The sequence below is a fragment of the Setaria viridis genome, chromosome 3 (genome assembly GCF_005286985.2).
Source record: "Setaria viridis chromosome 3, Setaria_viridis_v4.0, whole genome shotgun sequence".
In the NCBI taxonomy this organism is placed as follows: domain Eukaryota; kingdom Viridiplantae; phylum Streptophyta; class Magnoliopsida; order Poales; family Poaceae; genus Setaria; species Setaria viridis.
In genome coordinates, this window is record NC_048265.2 from 32,202,094 (window position 1) to 32,226,241 (window position 24,148).

General features: G+C 44.6%; 2 protein-coding genes across 2 annotated transcripts; one reads left to right on the forward strand and one right to left on the reverse strand.

Moving 5' to 3' along the window:
- The first annotated feature begins 14,232 nt into the window (after positions 1-14,232).
- On the forward strand, positions 14,233-19,526 carry LOC117848119 (WEB family protein At5g55860). The gene is made up of 3 exons (XM_034729440.2): positions 14,233-14,448; positions 15,232-15,432; positions 17,607-19,526. The coding sequence occupies exons 2-3, from the start codon at positions 15,250-15,252 to the stop codon at positions 19,371-19,373; spliced, it is 1,950 nt and encodes a 649-aa protein (XP_034585331.1). The 5' UTR covers positions 14,233-14,448; positions 15,232-15,249; the 3' UTR covers positions 19,374-19,526.
- Positions 19,527-19,730: 204 nt separating this feature from the next.
- Positions 19,731-23,829, reverse strand: LOC117848120 (probable solanesyl-diphosphate synthase 3, chloroplastic). Its single transcript, XM_034729441.2, has 6 exons — positions 23,513-23,829; positions 23,237-23,367; positions 21,570-21,697; positions 21,383-21,486; positions 20,798-20,925; positions 19,731-20,719 (listed from the first exon to the last, which is right to left on the reverse strand). Exons 1-6 carry the CDS (start codon positions 23,757-23,759, stop codon positions 20,171-20,173), a joined length of 1,287 nt encoding a protein of 428 aa, XP_034585332.1. The 5' UTR covers positions 23,760-23,829; the 3' UTR covers positions 19,731-20,170.
- Between the last annotated feature and the right edge of the window lie 319 nt (positions 23,830-24,148).

The window sequence follows — 24,148 nt, forward strand, 5'->3', positions numbered from 1 at the left end:
CCGGGGAGGGCCGGCGGAGGCGGGGGAGGACGGAGGAGGCGGAGGAAGGGCGCAGGAGGTCAGCGGAGGAGGAGGAGGGGTGGAGGAGGCGGAGGTGGGGTGGAGGTGGAGCGAGCGGGGTGGCGGCAGTGGAGGGGGCCAGCGCCGGGGCCCCGAGGGGGGGAGGCTAGCGGGGCTGGGCGGGAATTTTATCTTTTTTTAATTTTTATTACCCTTTAGTACCACTTATTTCAACCGATACTAAAGGGACCCCCTCTAGTACCGAATTGCTGGTACCGGTTGCAAAACCGGTATTAGAGAGGGGTTCCCAATAGGTACTAGAGCTATTTTCTCTAGTAGTGCACCCGCCAGTGGCTAGCTCTTGGTCCCCTTGCCGCCATGAATCACCAGAGCGTGGTGCTGCCAGCCCACCACCAGTCCTCCTCCCCCTCTGTCCTCTCTCTCTCTCTCTCAGCAGACCCGACGGGTTGCCCGATGCGCAACGGGCATAGGCACGGGCAAGAAAACTTGCCCGAGATGCTTAGCGGGCACGGGCAAACTGTTGGTGGTCAGGCATGCTGACGGGTAGGCAAATACCTTGCCTGCTGCTTGCCCGACCCGCTACCATCCCTAGCGGTGGTGAGGCTTTTTCCTCTTTTCCCCCTAAGCTCCACCCTTTCTATCTTTCATGGTGGTGTCAAGTGTTAGTTGATGGTGGCAGCACAGATCGGTATGGCAAAGCTCAATCTACATGGCAATGGATTTGGAACCTGGACTGCCGGATCCACTCATCATCAACTCGCGGGCCGGTCCGGCACCGCAAGCTGAGCACCAAGTGCTCTCCATAGATGGACCTAGCACAAATCTTGAGTGGGTGCACGCTTTAAGAGTATGTAAATTTACAAAGTTTAAATGTGGTGAGATTTTGCTAGTTCTCTTGACACAAAAATTTGAGGGAGGGCATGTGCCCTCGCTTAACCTACTGTAGGTCTGCCCTGGTGCTTCCTTGCGTCCGACGATTGCTTGGGCTGTGGTGGAACATGGTTGGCGATGCATGATGGTCCAGACAGTGAGCTTGTGATGCGGCTACGCATCTCGAGGAGATGACAGCTGCTCATGAAGGGGCAAACGACGTCCATGTGTGGAGCAGCGGCGATAGCGGCCAACCATGTGCAACCATGAGGGGCCTGTTACGAGGAAGTCAACGCGTGTGGTTAGTTGTGGTGTGTGCCGATGTCGATGTAAGGGCCATATGCTACAAGCGTTGACATGTAGGGGCGGTTTTGGCTAGGTTGGTAGCAGTCCATGGGACTAGCATGACGCGCGACTGCCTCCTAGGAATATGGCCAGTTCGTTGCTACAACGACAACCATGCCGACTGTGATTCTTTGCAATGAAGGCTATGTGCACTAGTAGAGAATTGGCTTTCGATGTGCCCCCTTTTGTCCCGGTTTAAAGTTGGCTCGGGACAAAAGGGGATGCGCCACGGTAGGCAAAAATGGAGGGGAGATTTACTCCCGGCTGGTATTTGCAACCAGGACTAAAGGCCCCCCTTTAGTCCCAGTTGCAACGGTTAGTTTCGGGGCATCGGTGGCGGGACCCTTTTGTCCCGGTTGGAGGCTCCAACCGGGATAAAAGGGTGGACCTTTTGTCCCGGTTGAAGCCTCCACCCGGGACAAAAAGTTTAGTCCCAGTTGCAGCTTCCAACCGGGACAAAAGGAGGCTCCAACTGGGACTAAACTTTCAATCGGGACAAAATGTGTTCCTTTTTGTCTCGGTTGGAGTTTTTAACCGGAATAAAAACTCATCCCCATTATATACCAAGACAAAGGCCTTCCTCCTCCAGCCCGAGCTAGTCCACCACATAGACAGAGAGCTGAGCTCCACCTACTCTCCGGTGATGCTGAAGCAAGGGAGGTGCTGCCCGAATTTTTTACCCTCATTTTCGTGGAAATTTCACTCAGCCAACACAAGTGTTGTGAATGTTTGCTACTTCATCCTCGTGTTATGCTTTGGAGATGGAAAGATTATTTGCTATAATGTGATGAAGTAGAAAATGGAGGGGTATTTTGAGCTAGAATGTGAGGGAGATTGATGTGTCATATATAGTATGTATTCTTGCAGTGGGTTAAGAATGATGCTACCTTGTCTAGACGGTTTATCTTATCAAATTCAATATGGTTTTTCAAATCCATACTTGTTGAACTTGCATACCGTGTTCATCTCGGCGAGGATGTTCTCCGCCGAGCAGCAACATATGTCAAGAAGGAGGTTCAATTCTACGAGAAAGAGTGGATACGGACATTGTAACCGTGTCCCCTTTTCTGTAGAATCGAACCTCTTTCATGACGAAGTGCGGTGCCGCCCTGTTGAGAACATGCTCGCGAGATAATCACGGTCTTCAAGTTCAACAACTTCTGCAGTGCTAAGGTTAGAATTTTTTTACATAGATGGCTTCTGCTACTTGTTGACTTATCAAATTCAATATGGTTTTTCAAATCCATACTTGTTGAACTTGCATACTGTGTTCATCTCTACGATGATGTTCTTCGCCGAGCAGCAAAGTATGTTAAGAAGGAGGTTCAATTCTACGAGAAAGAGTGGATACGGACATCGTGACCGTATCCCCTTTTTCGTAGCATCGAACCTCTTTCATGACGAAGTGCGGTGCCGCCCAGTTGAGGACATGCTCGCGAGATGATCACGGTCTTCAAGTTCAACAACTTCTGCAGTGCTAAGGTAAGAATTTTTGTACATAGATGGCTTCTGCTACTGGAGGAAGTGGCGATGGTGGGGGCGATCGTCGTTCCTCTTTCGGCAAGGGGAAAATCATAGTTGGCCCTCAGCATAAGCAGAAGAAAATGAGCGTGTTGGAAAAAGCAATGCTTCGTTATTTGCATAAATGTCATGAAGAAGCTGTTGCCGCGGGTCAGGAACCTCCTTTTGGTGGTCGTTATGCTCCACCCTCAGTCCTGGGTGTTTCACGTCCACTTAGTACTACCGTTTCAAGCGGCACAAATAAACCACAGGATGAGGCTGGGTCAGTGGAACCTTCGTCTTCACCGCCCAAGGATGCTTAAAGTCCTCCTAGATAATAACCAATGGATGGCTTGTTGTATTGTATCATGTTGTTTGGATCTTTAATTTAAATATGTGTATTTGTATCTATATATAAACTTTCAGCATTATTTGCACTACAACGTTTGACATGCTTTCAATCGTGAATCCATTTTCAAGTGTAATCAATTATCACGCGTAATCCATTTTCAAGTGTAATCAATTTTCACGCGTAATATATTTTCAAGTGTAATCAATTTTCACGTGTAATCCATGGTCAAGTGTAATCCATTTTCATGCGTAATATGATGCAGATAGACCGGCAATGGATGTATAATGCAGACAGGTAGAGCAAGGTGTTTATTGATGGCTTGCATTATTTTCTCGAAGTGACCAAAGCGAATAAGCCAGAGAATGGGTTCGTATGTTGTCCATACTTCCAATGCAATAACAAGAAGGAGTATTCAAAGGATTCCTGGGGGACTATTCACAGCCACTTGTTTAGATACGGTTTCATACCTAACTATTTGGTTTGGACTAAGCACGGTAAACGAGGGATTGTAATGGAAGATGGCGAGGAGGAGGAGGAAGATGACAGCATTCCAGACTGGGTTGCAGGCCAAGCTTTTGCAGATACTACAATGGGCGAGGCTAATGAAGATGAGTTTGCAGAAAATAGCCCTACTGATGACCTTGGTCAGGTGCTACGAGATGCACACAGAGATTGCGAAACTGAGAAGGAAGCAGCAAAGTTGCAGTGCATGATAGATGATCACCAGAAATTATTGTAGCCAGATTGCCAATAGGGTCATAAAAAACTAGGTACAACACTAGAATTTGTGCAATGGAAGGCAAAAAATGGGGTGTCTGATAAGGCATTTCAGGGGATGTTGAACATTATCAAGAAGATTCTTCCCGAGAATAATGAACTACCGTCCACAACATATGAAGCTAAACAGATTATTTGCCCTCTCGGATTGGATGTTCAGAAGATACACGCATGCCCTAATGACTGTATCCTCTATCGTGGTGATGAATAAGAGAAATTGGATGCTTGTCCCGTCCGCGAAGCACTGCAGTATAAGATCAGGCGAGATGATCCTGGTGATGTCGAGGGGCAGTCTCCCAAGAAGAGTTTTCCCACGAAGGTGATGTGGTATTTCCCTATAATACCACGCTTGAAGCGCTTGTTCAGGAACAAGGCGAATGCTAAGTTTATGCGATGGCATAAAGAAGAAGGTATGGAAGATGAGATGCTAAGACACCCCGCAGATGGGGCCCAGTGGAGATCAATTGATAGAGCATTCCCGGACTTTGAAAGTGAAGCAAGGAACATAAGGTTTGGTTTAAGTACTGATGGATTCAATCCATTCGGTGAGTTGAGTAGTGGCCATAGTACTTGGCCTGTGACCCTATGTATGCTCAACCTTCCTCCTTGGTTGTGCATGAAGCAGAAGTTCATTATGATGCCGGCGCTTATCCAAGGCCCAAAACAACCCGGCAACGACATTGACATGTACCTAAGACTGTTGGTTGATGACCTTTTACAGCTCTGGAAGGAAGAAGGTGTACGTGTGTGGGATGAGGATAAACAAGAGATCTTTAATCTACGAGCATTGTTGTTCGTAACCATCAATGATTGGCATGCACTGAGTAACCTTTCGGGACAGACAAATAAGGGATATCGGGCATGCACCCACTGTTTAGATGACACAGACAGCATGTATTTGAAGCACTGTAAAAAGGTCGTCTATATGGGTCATCGTCAATTTCTCCCTACTCACCACCAGCTGAGAAAGAGCGGGATGCATTTCAAAGGGGCGCCAGACCATCGTAAAAAACCTGCACACCGTAATGGAAAGCGTGTCTTCGAGATGATGAAGGATGTAAATGTAGTCTTTGGAAAGGGTCATGGTAGCCAACCTGTTTCGAACGACGATAATAGACATGTACCCATGTGGAAGAAAAAGTAAATATTTTGGGAGCTACCTTATTGGGAAATCATAGAGGTTTGCAACGCAATAGATGCGATGCACCTGACGAAGAATCTTTGTGTGAACATGCTAGGCTTCATGGGTGTTTATGGGACCTCGAAAGATACCTGGGAAGCACAACAGGACCTGAAAGCCATGGGACAACGAGATGACCTACATCCGGAAAAGAGAGATAATGGACAACATTACTTACGTCCTGCCAGTTATACTCTCAGCAAGGAAGAGAAGGATAGCATGTTTGAATGCTTGAATAGTATGAAGGTCCCATCTGGGTACTCCTCGAATATAAAGGGAATAATAAATATGAAACAAAAGAAGTTTACAAATCTCAAGGCCCATGACTGCCACATGTTGATGACCCAGTTGCTTCCGATTGCACTGAGGGGTGTTCTACCAGAAAATGTCCGGTTGCCGCTCGTAAAGCTATGCGCGTTTCTCATTACGATTTCGCAGAAGGCAATCGATCCATCCAAGCTATCAAAGCTACATAACGATGTGGTGCAATGTCTTGTCAGTTTTGAGTTGTTATTTCCACCATCCTTTTTCAATATTATGACGCACTTACTGGTTCACCTAGTAAAAGAGATTGGTATTCTCGGACCTGTATACCTGCACAATATGTGGCCTTTCAAGAGGTTCATGGCAGTCCTAAAAAACTATGTTCTTAATCGTGCCCGTCCAGAAGGAAGCATCGCCAAGGGATATGGAACAGAGGAGGTGCTCGAGTTTTGTGTTGATTTTATTGATTCAATTGACTCGATTGGGGTTCCAACTTCAAGCCACGAGGGGAGGCTCCGGCGAATGGGCACCCTTGGAAGGAAATCAAGTTTCAGTAATGATACTGATTTTTTCGACAAGGCACACTACACTGTTCTACAATAGTCATCCTTTGTGTCTCCGTATATCAAGTAGCACAGGTAGATGGTAGTTTCCAAAAACCCGACCAAATCCGATGCTTGGCTTACACGTCATCACATGGAAATGTTTCCCTCCTGGTTGTGCCAACAACTTATGGGTAACTCTGAGATTCACCCACAGCTCACTTGGTTAGCCAGGGGATCTGCTAGCACAATCGTGAAATTCCAAGGCTATGAGATAAATGGTTATACATTTTACACGAGAGCCCAGGACCAGAAAAGCACGAACCAGAATAGTGGTGTCCGCATAGATGTCATAGATAGAAATAATAGCAAGGAGTCATATTATGGTTTCATACAGGAGATATGGGAACATAAATACGGACTGCTATATATCCCTCTATTTCTTTGCAATTGGGTGAAGCTAACTGTCGTAACCAAAGATCAGTACAAAATGACAATAGTAGATCGGAGCAAGACTGGATATAGTGATGACCCATTCATACTTGCCAATGATGTGCATCAGGTGTTCTATGTGAAGGACATGTGTAGCAAACCCAAGAGAAATTCAGAAGAGACATGGGAGCCAAAGTGCCACATAGTTCTTCCAGGTAAAAGAAAAATCGTGGGAGTCGAGGATAAAACAGACCAATCAGATGATTATGATCAGTTTGATGGCATGCCTCCATTCGCAGTTGAAGTTGATCCAAGCATCCTGCTATCCAAAGAAGAGGCTTCGTACTTACGCCGCGATCATGATAACTTTCGTGAAGAAGAAATTTTACAACGTTGTATTGTAATGCGCTAAATTTACATGACCTTTGTGTAGTACTTGATACAATTTTTAATTTACCCTATGTATGATTTCATGTGTTCTTAAATTTATTAGCTGAAGATTTATTAGATAAACATGAACAATGTTAACCACATACATACATGGATTATTTAATTGAATAATTTCTTGATCACAGTGATGCAGTAAAATAATTATTTTAGAGCCTAAACGAACTGGTATAGAATTAATGACTAAATCACACTTATTGTCAATATACTCGCTAATTAAATATATTTTTGCATATACAAAATATGTGAAGTTTTTTGTTTTTGCATCCTGAAATGCAGTGAAAACATAAAAAAATCCTTTTCCAAAAAACAAGCGGGAGATGAAAGTGTGGGAAAAGGCCCTTTTATCCCGGGTGCCAATTGAAACCGGGACAAAAGGTGGTAGTTTTCGATTCCCGCCGGGGACGTACCCTTTTATCCCGGTTACAGTTAGCAACCGGGATAAAAGGGGGGCCCTTTTGTCCCGGTTGGTGTTGGCACCCGGGATAAAAAGGGTAGGTTTCGATTCCCGCCGGGGGGACGTACCCTTTGTCCCGGGTCCCATCACCAACCGAGATAAAAGGCGGGGATAAAAAGCATTGTAGCCTCTTCTACCCCCCACGCCAGTTACACTTAGCCAAAATTTCACCAAGATCCCGCGCCCTCTCACCTGCTCCGTCGCCACCCATCCGCCTCCCTCGCCGGCCGCCGTCGTCATCGTCCTCCATTGACCCGGCCATCGTCGTCCCACCGCCCAACCGCCTCGCCCACGCCCGGACCACCTCCTCCTCCATCGCCCCGGCCCGCCTCGATCCTCCTCCGTCGTGCCCCCTCGACCTCATCGCCGCCGGCTGCCTCCATTGCGGGGCCTCGTCGCCGCCTCCGTCCTCGTCGCCCCTCCGTCAACGCCACCTTCTCTGTCGCCGGCGCGCCCTCATCCGTCACGGGGCCTCCTCGTCGCCGCCTCTGTCACGCGCGCCGCCTCTATCGTCGTCCCTCATCGCCGGCCGCCTCCGCCGTCCCGCCGCCCCGGCCACTGTCGACTGCGCGAGGTCCGCCGGCACTGGTGCCAGTAACGAAGGGCTCTTGCTGACGCAAGCCCACCGGCTTGCGTTAGTAAGGGCCTTTTTTATTTTTTAGTTAGAAAATAAATAGAAATTAGTAGATTAGTTAGAAAATCAATAGATATTTGTATATTAGTTAGAAAATCAAATTAGTAGAAATTAGTAGTAATTAGTTAGTCCCGGGTGTCATTACGAAGGGCTCCGCCTAGGTTAGAAATTAGTCGTTGTCGCGGCCACCTCACTCCGTCCCCGCCTCCGCCGTCCCGCTGCCCCGGCCACCGTCGTCCCGCCACCCCGGCCATCTCGTCGCCCAACCTAGGCACCGTCGACCGCGCGAGGTCCGCTAGCACTGGCGCCGGGAACGAAGGGCTCTTGCTGACGCAAGCCCACCGGCTTGCATCAGTAAGGGCCTTTTTTATTTTTTAGTTAGAAAAATGAATAGAAATTAGCAAATTAGTTAGAAAATCAATAGATATTTGTATATTAGTTAGAAAATCAAATTAGTAGGAATTAGTAGTAATTAGTAATAATTAGTTAGAAATTTTGTAAAAATTCATTCAAATTAGTAGGAATTAGTAGTAATTTGCTAGAAATTCCAATAAATATGTATAAATTAGTAGAAATTTGGTAGAAATTCTTACAAAGTACTACTAATTTGTTGAAATTTGTATAAACATTCCGAACTTTGTGGGATAAATGTTATTATAAAATTAGTAGGAATTAGTAGTAATTTGCTAGAAATTCCAATAAATATGTATTAATCAGTAGAAATTTGATAGAAGTTCGTACAAAGTACTACTAATTTGTTGAAATTTGTATAAACATTCCGGACTTTGTGGGATTCATGTTATTTTATGATTTCATGTATATACCCTTACGTACATATACCTAAGGCAATTTATATAACTGTCATGTATGATTCCATGTATGTTTCAATCAGTAGTTGAAATGGTAGACGACGAGACCGCAAGGTATCTCATGGAGCAGATAATCGCTGATGATGGTAGTGGCGACAACCTTCCAATATCGTACACCGATGAAGAGGGCACCCAGGCGGACATGTTCCTCAACATGTTCGCCGACGGGAATGAAGAGCATGAGCCCCAGCAACACCTTGCTGTGGCGGAAGGTTCCGGTTAGGTATATATATATATTGTATTGTTTGATGCCACCGTTACTACTACGTACTAATTAATGAATCTTGAACTGTTAGCCCTCTGGATTGACGCAAGGGCAGAAGACCCGAGGTCGTACAAAAGTGATGGAAGGGAGACTTGTCATCACGGAAGTGATAGAAGAGGGCAGGCCGGTTGCTCCCGAGAAAGTAGCAAAGAAGTACGTGAGTCAGATCGGGGCAATCGTAAGGGACAACGTGCCTATTAGCATCAGAGAATGGAAGGGCAGAAGCACTAATCCGTACGCGCTCCCAAATACAGAAAAGAATATGCTGTGGGAAGATGTCAAGAGACATTTCACATTCCCCGAAGGATATATTGAAAAGGATGTGAAAGCGTGGACGCTGAAGAAGATGGCTACACAATTCCAAACATTCAAGAAGATGCTGGATGCCAACTACATTAAGAAGGGACGAACTCCATACTTCAATGTGTGCCCAAAGTTGAGGGACCACTGGGAGGCATTTGTTGAATATAATTGGAGTGAAGACGGTGTGAAAAAGATCCTGACCTATACTACAAATGCTGGTCAGAAGAGGTACCATCATCATCTAGGGCAAGGTGGTTATGGCACAGCAATTCCCAAATGGAGGAAGATGGAACAAGATTTGATCGAATGGGGAATCGTACCTGCAACTATTGAATGACCCGAACGATCAAAAAATTGGTATTATGCTCATGGAGGCTCCCTGAGTCAAGAGGATGGGACGTTGATTTTCAATGACACAATACGTGAGAAGGCCGAACGTCTTATGAAGAACATTGAAGATTCCAAGGCTGAGAGGTTGAAGGTGGATCGAGAAAATGATGAGCTCACATTGGCCCTCGGTAATCCAGAGCACCCAGGACGTTGCCGAGGGTTCGGGGTGGTTCCATGGAAGTTTGCTTTCCGAGGCGACAACGCATCGTACAGAAGCCGCAAGCGAAGAAAGGAACAGATCGAGGAGAGCTGGCAGCAGATGCTAGAATCCAAAGTGCAGGAACAAGAAGAAAGAATGTTGGAGGAAATCAATCATCGAGTGGCCCACGCAGTTGCAGAGTTGGCCCAATCTGGAGCATTGCCGAATCCAAACTACGCTAGCCCTTCTCAACGCCTCTTGAGCAGTTGTGCTTCTACAGGGGCCCCCGATGCGCAAACGCCCAGGTTACCCGTGGAGGAGCAATGGTTCCCCGTGGATGCCATTACGCAACGCACCACATGTGAGCTGCATGCACCGGTCGGCAACCTCACTATTAAGGTATACTTATACATAATATTTTATGCAATCTTGTCAATTGATCCACGCCTCGTGATCGAAGTTTAATAACTTGTTTACTTCTGCTATATGTACATGTAGCGTATGGGAGTGCATTAGCAACCTTGGTGGGGCAGAGCAGTCATGGCATGGAGATTCCAACTGGCTATGCCAGCGTTCGCGTAGAGAATTGTTGATAGCCAATATGAAGGCCTAGAGATCAACCTCCCAGGAGGCGACTGGGAAAGGACACTGGCAGAAGCGCTTCATGGGATCATTCTATGGCGAAAATGCTACATCATCATTCCCGGCATGGAGCCATCTCCTCAGAGCTCAAGACTGCTCCCCGTAGATCCCCAGCAGCGACCTTCTCCTTATAGCTCGAGACCGTCATCTTCTGCACAACCTGCTCCAGGACCGTCGCTTCCTACTATATCAAGGTCTCCATCTCCACCACATCCTGGTGGTGGGAGCGATGACGACAATAACAACACCCCTCCCCGATCACCGTCGTCGGGACCAAGAGCAGCCCCGATGAAGGAATCTGCAGCACCACTAAAGAAGTCACGAGCACCGCCTCCCAAGCAAAGATAGAGAAAGAAGAAAACAAAGGAGCCTGAAGTGACTCGTAAGGAACGATGGGAGGCAATGTCTCATGCGGAACAGTGGGCAGAAATCCAACGAGAGGCCAGTGAGTGGTTCAAGAAACAAGCCAAAGAAAAAAAAGCAAGGGAGATGGAGCCACCGCCAGTAAATCGAAGAGATTTAAACTTTTTTATCAAGATGGAAGAAGGAGCCAAGAAAAGGATACCACTCTTATCAAACTATGAACGAGCTTTAGTAAAGGCTGATGAAAATGACAAAAGAAAAGGAAAGTCATCTTTTAGTGGTGCTGTCCCCGACCTCGGGCATTTATCAAAAAAAGATGCTCAAAGAGTAGCAGCAATGCCCTTGGATCAACAAGCAGAAGTATTGAAATTCATGCAAGAAACAGGTTTGGGACTTGATGAATGTTTAGGGCAAGTTGAGACGCCAACTGCACCGCCCCCTGAGCCGAGATGGACTTATGAGCTAGGAAAACCTCTAGTAAGGCCTTCGTTGGTACGGAAGCTATCAACAAAGATGTACGAATTCCATCAATGGTACATGATGGCGTCCGCCGACTCGAGGGAGATGTTCGGCCTTAAGGTAAAACCGATAGATTTTTACGGCGAAGGCGAGAAAGTTCTGTGGCTAGACTTCAAGGATATATACGAAGTGTACCATCATGATGCCCTGGATGTCTCTCTGACCAGCGCTTGGGTTCTGTAAGTATCCGTTTATCTCTACATGTAAATTTTGGCGTGCGTCACCGTACTAACTTCGTCATCCATTTTATGTAGGATGCTAATTCAGACGTGCCGACGAGAGGCGTACCTACATATAGGCTTCATGGATCCATCCGTAGTTAACCAAAAATAGATACAATTATCGCCGGAAAAAATCTTGGTGGAAGTATACAATTTCTTAGACAAACAAACATTCAAGGATTTCATTCTACTTCCATACAACTTCAAGTAAGTGTGTGTATACCGTCTACTTTTGTTGTCTTTTTCCTTACCTAATTAATGTTAGTTAGCTCTAATATGCATGAACATTTTACGTACGTAGCTTCCACTAGATCCTTATTATAATTGAGCCTGAAAGAAGCCACGTCGTTGTCTTCGATTCGTTGAGGAAAGATCTGGTGGAGTACCAAGACATGCAAGACATGCTAGGCTTGTAATAATTCTGGACCTTTATCTCTATGCAAAAGTTTGTTTCCTAAATTTTATCCCTGTTACACTATATCATTCATTATTCTAATCCGCAGCGCACGGAAACAATTCATAAGGACACATAAAGGTCCATTCAAAGAAAAACTTACATGGAACACATATTTCCCGGTACGTATGAAGTCTGCACATTTATCACATTGTATAACACGAATATTTCATAACTTATTTTTTTCCGCACTGAAGTGCTTAAGACAGGAACCCAGGAATAATCTATGTGGCTACTACATCTGTGAGCACATGCACAGTTTTATGGGACCCAAGGGACTAAAGATGACGCCGCACAACTTTAAAGTACGTAAAATAAAACTATTACTAGTTAATTATTTTCTAGCTCCTTATATTTAATTGTTCGTGTAACATTCACAAATTTCCAAATTATAGATGTTAAATATTCAACAAGGACTCTTGAAGGAAGAAAAAGTAGCGACAATATGTGAAGGTCTCATTGGATTCCTAATGGACGAGGTGGTAAATCCAAAAGGAGAATTTTATTATGATGGACGACAATTAGACGCTCCGAGCAACACCTCGACGGGAAGATTGTAGATATATAGTTTGATTTATTTGTATATATAATACGCGCTAATTAAGATCGATTTGTACTAGTTGAATTGTGTATATATATAGTACTTGTATAATTAAAAATTTCATTTGTTTAAATACTAGTTGATTTCATTCTTAAAAAAATCTCAACTACTAAAGATTAACAAAAGGGCCGCGATACTACGTACGTGATGCATGAAAATTTCAGACGCCACGTAGGGTGCCATTAAAGAGTAACCCTTTACTCTCGGTTGGGAAACCCAACCGGGACTAAAGGGGCACCCTTTACTCCCAGTTGCTTTGACCAATCGGGAGTAAAGGGTCTGTCCCGCGCCTGGTGTGGCAGGCCCTTTAGTTCCGGTTGGTGACACCAACCGGGACTAAAGGGTGACCTTTACTCCCAGTTGAAAGACCCGGGACTAAAGACCCCCCTTTTGTCCCGGTTGGTTTATCCCGGATGGATTTTCGGGAGATATGCACCCTACCAACCGGGACTAAAGATCAGTTCTCTACTAGTGGTGCGTCAATGGTAGCTGATGTCTAAGTGCAATAATAACAGTGAAGCAGCAAAACCCGCAGTGGCTGGCGATAGTCGGGCTAGTGGTGGCCCTTAAGGGTTGGCACCATGGCAACAGGCTGCATGCTTATGGTTTGTTGTTGTGGCAGCTCTAGTCTGCTGGCGGCGGCTTTCTACGGAAGTTGTTGTGGCAAACACGTTCGGTGCATCAGCGGTTGGCCACAAGTTATGGTGTGGGGGCATTGTGCGTAAGCCTTGCTCAGCTTCTTGCTGATTCTCTGGAGACTTTGCAGAAGAAACCATCTTGTGGTTGTTGCTTTGGTGTGCAAGGTGACAGCTAAATATCGGTACATTGAAAGTTGTTGGTTGGTGGGCTGCTTTGCTTTGTAATAGTGGTATTTTGTTATTCTTGAGCTCGTGTTGGGGTTTTTTCTTTGGCCGGTATGTGTTGGTGTTGTACTTTATGTTCTCCTCTATCAATATATACCACGTTAAAAAAATTGCTTACAATTTGTAATTGGATATCTAATTGACTAATCCAATATTTTGTGCAACCAAGTGCAATTTTTTTGCAGGGTCATCGAGTGGAATAAGACAAAACATAGTGTATCAGCCACAATTAATTAAATCAGCGCCATATGACTTGAATTTTCAAATCCTATAGCCTTTGCTCAAAATAGGATGGCATGAGATCCACATTCTCATGGTGCGTAAAAAAAAACCAAAGAATAAAATAAATAAAGAGAATTAACTGAATCGACCAATTCAAGTATTGTTTTCTTTTGCAACAAGTTCAGGGACCAAGTATATTAACTAAAAACATATACACTTCACAAAATAAAAACTCTAAAAAAGTATTGCAAGTGTGCAGCTCGCTAAAATTTATAATGAATGGTCTTTCGGACTAAAAGAACTTTTAATAATGGGTGCAAAGCCACATCTTGTATGAGATGGACAGATGGTCCAATCGCATTTAAGAGGACGCACGCACGGCATGTTCCGGGCCCGCATTTCAGATCGTGCTCCCCACCCCCGCGCCGAGCAAGCCACCTCGCACGCAACCCGGTCCAACCCAACCGTGTTCATCCGCGAGTTGTTGCTTTGCGATTCGCGAAACATTCACTGAATCTCGCTCCGCCCACCCCACCACCACCATTTCTTCTCCTCGGCTTCCCTCACCCAAACCTTTTGCATCCCCTCCACCACCACCACCACCACCACCGCCCCCCTTCCCTCCTCCCCGACGAACACGGCACCACGAGACCCCACCCAGATTTAGCCACCCTCCCACCGCGGCTGCATTCCTCTCCCTTCCCCCGTTGGCAGGCGCTCAGGTCGTCCCCGTCAACCCCCGGCCCTGCGTGCTGATTTCTTCTTCGGTTGTGCCGGTAAGAACGCTGATTATTTTTTTCCCATTTGGGTCTGTAGAACCATCCCTTTGCTCTTGGAACTAGAATCCGAATGTTTGATTATGCGTTGGCGCTCCGATCCGTCCGGTTTCGTCGCGGATTTGTACGCGGCGTGGTGGATTATTGCAAATGTCAAGTTGGTTCCTTAACAGGGCGGTTCGACTGAACCTCTCCATTCCCCAGAACGAGTACGCCGCTGAGAGAAAGGCCATTATCGTTTCCATTTGTATTGCATGCGATTTCAAGCGTGATGCTGAGGGGATGCGGCTGGGCTTGTGCATTCCGCACACTAGTAGTATTGTCGAAGCCCTTGATGATTGGTGATCTTATTTCGAGGAACAATACGAGCTGATCAATCCTTTAATGCTGATACGTAAAAGTCCGCTTCTACAATTTTTTCCCAAGAATTCATGGGGGTGGGGAAGAACAAAATAGGTACGGAGCAGCCTTTCCCCCCATCTGATGGCTGTTTTGGGGTTCGAATGTCTCATGGATGGGCCTCACCCAGGATTCACTATTATCTTTTACATATTTGAATGTTGGTAAAACCAAGATATTGCCCACAACCAATTCTCAGTATTATGACTCGAATAATCAAAACTTGCGTTTTTGAAAGGCCGAGAAGCCTTATATCATTTTTGTGACATATTAGAACTGCCTAGAAATTTCTTCAGTCCCATTTATCATGCTCATTATTGATTTGCTTTATGCCCATAACTTTCCTGCCATCTTTCTTTAGCTTGATTTGTTTTCCTGTTGCAGCTTGCATACAATATTTAAATGAAGGCAAATATGGGTACAAAAGCTCGTCCACCGCCTGCTGATGCAGACAAAGGGGAGATTGGTGAAATAGATACAAGGGCTCCTTTTGAATCTGTCAAAGCTGCAGTTAGTTTATTTGGTGAAGTCCGATTTTCTTCTGACAAATCAGCTGCGAGAAAGCCCAAAGCTCCTCAAGCAGAGGTAGTGACTTTTCTATAACTTTTGAGTATTGAATTACTGAACATAGCTACATGTATGTTTGCGTATGCCTTCTTAAACCTTCTTTTATACCAAAACTACTGGCTTCAAAATTAGATCAGGAAGTTCTCTGATCAGGCAGTCTCTGGCTCCCTCCCTCTTGTAGTTTCTGTTGGAGCTACCCAACCATTTGTTGTCTCTAAGGGAATGTAGGTCTATCATAGATATTGTTGGTCTGTGTTTTTGAGGGCGCATTTCCTAACATTCAGTTGCTCCTTCAGGCAATAACAAATGAAAGCACCCTTTGGTGCTTGGCAGGGGCTTCTAAACTCAGGGAATGGCCAGGTCACTTGCACCAGCCGCCTAGGCATGGTGTTCCGGGTCTTGTTTCGCTCTGATGTTAAAAGGCGCGCTTGTTCTAGCTTAATAGTGGTTTGTGTGTTTTGTGTTGTGTTGTGTGAGTGTTGGGGGTGTTCTGTGCTAAGGATAGGGGCTTCCCCTTTTCTTTGTACTTTCTTCTCTCTCTCTCTTAATGAAATGACACGCAGCTCTCCTGCATAGTTTGAGAAAAAAAAAGTTTGATGAAAGAAGGATCAAATGCTAATTTTCTTGTTTGTCTCCATTCATGTCCTAATACTTCTGATGTGCTGTTTTCTTAACACTATTGCTTTTTCTTCTAAGGAAAAGTAATTTATGCCCCAGTGTTGAAAAACCATGCTGACTGTTTTAAATGCTGTTTTCATATAATGGAAAATTAAGCCTACTAGACGCACCAGGTCCAGATGACTTTTGGAAAATTTTGATGTTACCCATCCGTAACATATCCAACACGTTAGGTTTTTATTTTTATTTGGAAAATCTCTGCTGCTCAACTATAATGCTGGGAGTGTTTACTCCAAAGGATGGAAATGCATGTCTTTATTTTGTTTATATAGGGAGCGAGGAAAATTTCATCTTTATAGCCTTTTTAGTTTGTAATATATCTGTATGAGTAATATAACCTTGCCTGCATATATTCGTTTTACCATTCCATTTGATATAAATTGGCCTTCTGTAACGATGAGTCTTGTGGAAAAAGAAGATTTTCTTGCATTTTCATTTTTCCATGCACAATTTTTATTTAATTATTTATCTTGACTATATCAATAGTTTAGTTCATATGGGAATTTTTTGGATGAAAATACAGTGATGGAGGCTCCCGCTGTGTAGGATTTTATTTAAACAAAAAGAACTAAAGAGGGAAGTGTACAAACTGCCAAAGCAGTGAGAGAGGTGAGAGAGCAGAGAGAGGGGAGAGGGCTATACACAACTAAAACCAAAGATCAAAACCAGAGGATTGAGCTGATTATCTACAGGAGATCTATCCAACTAAGGAAAGCCGTTCATATGGGAATGTTGGCATGCCGCACAGTTGGCGCAATCGATCAGATGATCACAGCATATCCCTTTTCCTTTTTCTTCAGAACTTCAGTAGTGAACCTCAAGTGCTTATATACAGATTCTATAGCTAGTAAATAACAGTAGTTGGATTCTTGGATCAATGATTTTGCAATTATGTAATTATTTTAACTGAGAACTTTGCTTAAGCTGATTTGTGAATTAGTTTGCATGGTTTTAAATGGACAATGTGACAAGGATCTTTGCTTAAGCTGATAATATCAATTAGTTTGCATTAGTTATGAATATAAGGTGAATTTTTTCCTTAATCTGGTGAGTTTCTAGAAGTTGTATACATGTAGTTTTAATGCTTAATGAACAGACAGGTATAGATCACATTGCACAGTGCTGATCGCTTGATTGTCAATCAATTAGAGGACCAAAAGTTTGCTAACTTACTGCAGCCTCTTTTAATCATGGTAGCATATCTAGTACTGCAGTTCCGAGCTAATTGTTTGCCACTGAAAAAATATTGTTACTCTTAATTCGACTATATTGTCTTTGAAGGTGTACTTTAAGATTATAGCCTAACATGTTTTTTCATGCATCTAAATTTCTTTCTCTTATTTCTCCTTTGTGTTTTGCTCCTCAAGTTTAATCACTGATACATTGATCTTGCTCAAGTGTTATAGTCTCATCTCATCTTTCAGGCTTTACATGGATAGACTTGACCTTTTTGTTGCCTGGTTCTCTAAATATTACCCTAATGCGTTGTACTTTTGAAATTATATTTGTCACAGAGGGTGTTAGCTAAGGAGACAGAGCTGCACTTGGCCCAGAAAGAGTTGAATAAATACAAGGAACAGCTGAGTAATGCTGAGACAACCAGAGTACAGGCCCTCTCTGAGCTAGAGAAAGCTAAAAAAACTGTTGAGGAGCTAACCACCAAGCTGGATGCTATCAACAAGTCTAAAGTGCTGGCCATTCAGGCAACAGAGGATGCAAAGACTCGAACCAAGCAGCTTGAAGGTGGCAGCTCAAATGAAGGTCTTGGCACAGATGGCCCTCTGAAGCAGGAACTGGAAAGTGCAAGGGAGCAGTATGCTGTAGCTTTGGCAGACCTTGATGCAGCAAAACAGGAGCTTAGAAAGCTCAAGAAAGATTTTGAAACCTCATTGGATATGAGGTTGTCTGCAGCTCAGCAGGAAGAGGAATCACTGCACACAACTGAAGCCAACAAGGAAAAGGCTAATCAACTTCGTAATGAGATTGCAGAAATTCAAGAGTCACTTATGCACGTTAAGGCAGCTACACAGCAAGCACAAGAGGAGGAATCACAAATCCGTGCTGAGAAGGACGTTGCTAGGACCACATACAAACAAGCTTTGGAAGAGACGCAGAAGAAATTGTCATCTTTGAGGAATGATTTTGATCCTGCTGCTTATGAAAGTCTCAAAGAGAAGTTAGACCAAACCAATTCTGAGATTGCATCCATGCAGAAAAAGATAGAAGATGCTCGGGCTCGGGATTTAGAGTCTGTTGCTATTGTCAGCACAGAGTTGGATGATGCTAAGGAAATGTTGCAGAAAGTAGCAGAGGAGGAAAGTTCCCTTCGTGGTTTGGTGGAGTCACTGAAAGTTGAGTTAGAAGCTGTAAAACAGGAGCACAATCAGCTTAAAGAGAAGGATACTGAAACTGAATCCATTGTTGGCGATCTACATGTTAAGCTTCAGAAATGCAAATCCGAGCTCGAGGCAGCTGTAGCTGCTGAATCCAAAGCAACATCAGCTTCTGATGACTTGATGTTGGCCCTTCAGCAGCTGTCTTCTGAGTCAAAGAATGCCCTGCAGGAAGCTGAGATGATGCAAAAGAGTGCGACAGAGCTAAGAGATGAAGCTGAAAAAGCTCGGGTTGAATTAGCAGAGGCTGAGCAAAAGTTGCAGCTGGCTTTGAAGGAAGCAGAAGAGGCAAAGGCAGCTGAAGCAAGGGCCCTTGATCAGATCAAGGAACTCTCGGATAGAGCAAGTGCTGCTCGAGCCTCAACTTCAGAGTCTGCAGCAAATATCACAATCTCAAAAGAGGAGTTTGATTCTCTAAGCCGAAAGGTTGAGGAGTCTGAAAAGCTGAGTGAGATGAAAGTTGCTGCTGCTATGGCTCAAGTGGAAGCCGTCAGAGCTAGTGAGAACGAGGCAATCAAGAAACTGGAAGCCGCCCGCAAGGAGATGGAGGACATGGAATTGGCAACGGAGGAGGCACTGAAGAGGGCAGAGATGGCTGAGGCAGCCAAAAAGGCTGTAGAAGGTGAGCTTAAGAGATGGCGCGAGAAGGAGCAGAAGAAAACTGCGGAGGCTCAGCCTTCCACAGGAGAACATGCAGGTACATCTCCGCCTGTGCCGCAGGCTTCTGGCGGGAAAGCTTCTGAGAAGAATGAGGGCCATCAAAGAAACAGCAGGACGCTACTAAGGAAGAGCTTTATGCTGCCAAACATCACGAGCATGTTCCACAAGAAGAAGGGCCACGCTGGCAGCAGTTCTCCATCGTACCTTCCTGGGGAAAAATCCGTGTAATCTATATGAAGCTCTTGTTTGCGAGTTGAAATTTCCATACTTGAAGGCATGGTCAGATGCTATAATCTGTATAATATGCTTGTAGTTGCTTGCGCCTTGCAGTAAATTACTGATATAATTTTATATATGCATGTTGTGGCTGTTTCTTCTACACTTGCCGGACTTTTATGAGTACATTATACCTCTGTAATTCAGTGTTATATTTGAGTATCCTAGGTAAGTTCTTGCAAGCTTCCAGAGTAGTGTAAGCAGAAGTATCATACTCATTGAGGCCGCGGTGAATTGTGATGTCTACATGTTAGTGATGTTGAGTATGTGCGCCATTGGCCATCATATATGTAGAAACATACACCCCAGTGATCAAAGTGCACAACTGTTATACAAATGTCAGCCAGTCAGGTGACCGTACAAGTATAGCGCATAATTTGTTGCTTCTAAGCATGCGCAAATGACAAAATAAAAGAATGCTAAGTTACTTTACGCTTCTTATATTTACAAGAGCTGCAAAGTAAGCTCACATTCAGATAAAATGTAGGCACAAGGTGTTGGGGGTCGGGGTATGTGGTGAAGTCCTTGCTTTTCAGAGGATCCTGTATAAATCACCTCACAGAATCAACAGTAGTAATGGCCTTCTTCACAAGGGTTCCTCAGAAAAAAGTACATACAGCGCATTTCCTCCAAACTTCCTTCAAAATCATATCCACCAAAAATGGGTTGAAAAGATGGGTTTATATAGGAGCTACTTCAAACCCATGCAAAGGAGATCTGTATCTGATGGAGCATTAAAGTAAATCCATTTACTCAATCCTTTCAAGATTATATTTCACCATCTTCTCAAGGGTACTTCGGAAGTCGCTTCTCGGAAGGCACTGCAGATTTTGGATAGCCAAGTCACCCTTCTCTCTCGCAAGCTCATGTGCCCTCCTTATTCCACCACTTCTATGAACAAGGTCTATCGCAGCAGCTAACGAATCCGTCTCACTGAACTCGGAATCGATGATCTCCCTCAGCTCTGGTTCATCTTGCAAAGCGAAGATGACCGGAGCCGTCAGATTTCCCTTTGCCAAGTCACTTCCTGCTGGTTTGCCAAGTTGCTCAGCGGACTGGGTGAAGTCCAGGATGTCATCAACTACCTGGAAGGAGAGCCCAAGATTCCTGCCATATTCATACATTTGTTCACAAATTGCAGTGCTGACGCCACTGAATATGGCGGCTGACCTTGTGCTTGCTGCGATCAGAGATGCAGTTTTGTAGTAGCTCTTGAGAAGGTAATCGTCAAGGGTGATGTCACAGTCAAACAGAGTGGAGGCTTGTTTTATCTCACCACTCGCAAAGTCCTTGATTACCTGTTACAGTGCAATCTATGTAAATAAAATCAAGTAAGATTAAACAAGGTATGAAAGCTTGCTCAAGTTCTCGATTACCTGACTGATCAGCTTTATAACTTCAATGTTTTCTAGGTTTGCAAGGAACCAAGAAGATTGCGCAAACATAAAATCGCCAGCAAGTACAGCCACCCGTGTACCATATAGCTGATGAATAGTTTCCTTCCCTGAAAAAGAATCAAAGTATACATTAGACTATTGATCAACTGAATCTTGAATAAGTATTGGAAATAAATATTAGGTTGCCAATGTGGTGGGGAGGATGTTTAGCGTCTTGTTAACTAGGTTAATGACCTAGGACCCACTTCAGTGTTCATTACTTTGTTAAGTCAATGCATAAACTCCTTGCTAAATTTTCAAAGAAAATGAAAATGACAACATGAAGACTGCAATTTTCTATGATGATTTTATTTGATTACAGTCATCCTATAAGGAATGTGGAAGAAAAAGGTAGCAACAGTAGGACTCCCAAAAGAAATCATAGTTCCCAAATTAATCAATGCCTCTAATGTTGGAAGTGTTTCCAAGATAAAAAACCAGTAGAAACAAATGCATCTATAAATTGAAAAGAAAAGAAAGAAAATTTTTATTAACAATATTTATTTGAAAATAACATAACATTACCTCTTCGCATCCCACTGTCATCTATGACATCATCATGTATTAAACTAGCAGTGTGAATCATCTCTATAATCTCTGCCAAGCGTTGATGTTCTGTAGTTAGCTCCCTGGATTCCAGAAAAATAAAGGCTCAATTAATAATTTCAAACATCCCCTTATTGGTAAAGTTACAATAACAAAGAGAACTTACGACAAACCAGCTAATTCAGCAGTAGCTCTAGACACCAGAAAAACTAACGCCGGTCTTAATCTCTTCCCACCGGCACCAAAGATTTGTTCAGCCGCAGAAACCAAAACTGGATTCTCTGCACCAACAAGCTATTGAAGTCATGTTAGGTGTTATTATGGCAACTAGGAGCCCAATTTGACAATGGCATGCCTTATACAAACAGTGATTCAGAAGATGAAGTTTGGATGAAAAAATACCAACAAGAATAAACTAAAGTGATTTGTTTACTCAAATTACTGTCAATCCCCAACCACCCAACATTCATCAAAATATGGAGCAAAGGATGGTTTCAATTGGGATACACCATTAACCAGCCGTTGCTGCCTTTCGTCATTTAGATAGTGAATTCCCCTGCACTTTGCAGTATAGTCCAGGATAACAGGTCCATGCTGGTGCAAAAGAAATAATTTCTACGTCCTTTTGGAGTTTGTATATTTTCTTGGAGTACCACCTAAACTAAAAGTCTGCACAATGTCATTTGCTGTAACTAAATGATAGCATATAGCTTGTGTCTCCTTATGGCCAACTTCACATGATCACCTCCACCCAAGTGCCACGTTCATGCTTAGAAGTTAGAACCCCCTCTTTGTTACCCCATCCAAGACACCTATACATCCATGTTATGACGTCAGTGCAGACAGTTGTGACAGCTGGAGTCATAGGTACACTCAGACCCTGCTAGAAATTGAGCAAGTGCACAGCATCTAGGAATTAATGGTAGAAACTACAAAGTGATATCATGTAGCTTATGGCCCAGTGCATAATTTTCAGAAGAAGGTGAGCCTGTGCCCCATTAAGCATAGTTAATGTTCACCCTGCATGATCTCAAGTCCGTAACAGATTCTCTACTTTTGTTGAAAACTTGCAGAATTCTCCAGACAAGGGTCCACCTCCACCATCCCACAACCTTTTCTTTTCCAGGTGTAGTAGTTAATTTTTCTGTTCTACATCATTGTTGAAATGTTACTCCCTCCATTTTCTTTTGCAAGTGTATTGGGATTTGGGTTAACGTTTCTGTTCTACATCATTATTGAAATGGTAGTCCCTCCATTTCCTTTTCCAAGTGTATTATGATTTGAAAAGATCAAATTATATAAATCTTGAGTCAAATTATACACATATTTAATATATGAAGTTATATCAGTAGATATGTATTTCACAAAACTTTTAATTGATAATACATTTTCTAACAATTGATGATATGTTGCAAAAGGAATTGATGGTTAAATTACACTTTTAGAGACTTCTCAGAATCCTAATATGCATTATGAAAAAGAAACAGAGGTAGTACTTGATTTGAAGAACTTGGCAAAGTAAGGCAATGTAGGATGAAACAACTAGTAATAGAACGGGGAGAAACATTGTTAGGATCCTTTGGAAGGATTTGTAGTGTAGGCAAGGCATGCTCACATTCAACTCCAAAGTGCAACCACAAGCAGTACTTAAAATTCTTTCAAAGTGAGGATTTCAAAACAGGTCTAAATCGTTTCAACTATCAGCTTTTTGTAAAAATAAACTCAAAATAAAAAGAAACTATTAGTCATAAAGGGAATGCGCCTCTTTCGAGAGCATTTCGAGTAAATAGAAGAAGAAGGGTGCAAGTGACAATAGGAGAGCAAGAAACTCACCGATTTGAGATTGTTATTGAGCTTGAGCAAATCGTCTGAGACGACCTCCAAAAGCGAGGACACCGAAATACGCTCGGGGATGGTCGTCGTGTTAGGAATGCTCGCCGCCGGCACGTTGATCGCAGCAAGACCTGCACAGACAGACATACCCAAACTCAGCACGGACAATCCAACGCCATTGAAATACGTGTCCAGGCACGTTCCGGGGGAAAAAATAATAATCCAACACCGGTGCCCGTACGCAGCCTAGCAGGAAGAGAAGCCACAGACACGGACCTGCTGGCTGGCTAGGTGAGACCACGAAGCAAACACCTAGCGTGCGCCGCCTGGACGCCGCCCTGCCACCAGCCCAGCTGCACCGGACGCGCTGCGTGCGGCGGGCGGAGCACGCGTGCCGTAGGAGCTGCGGCTGCGGCTGCGGCTGCAGAGGAGACGACGGGACGACGGCCGCGGCGCCGGCCGTGGCCGTGCCGCGCCGGGAGAGGTGGGAGGAGGAGGCGAGGGAGGACGACGGCGCCGCCATGCTCCTTTTGGTGCCGGTGGTCACGGCAGTGCGGCGCGGCCCCGGGCGCGTCGCGGGTTCTTGGGAGCTTGTGGTGACACGCGACGCGGCAGGCGACCACGGGCGGGGTGGCGGGGGCGGGAGCGGGGCCTGTGTGCGCGCGCCCGGGTGGCTGCGTGGCCGAGCTGGCGGCCGTGGCTTTGTATGGTCCGCTCGCCCCTTATCGGCGCACACGGGATAGGGGCAACCTGGGCCGTGGATTCGGCCACGTCAGCGCGGTAAGCTGGCGGCGTAAAGGCTGCCTATGTGGACGGGAAGGAAGTCAGGAACTCGTGAGTCTGAAACGCGAGCCAGTGGAAATGTATGGCTCCGGGAGAGGGGTGGAATTATGGGGCCGTTTGGATGCTCGG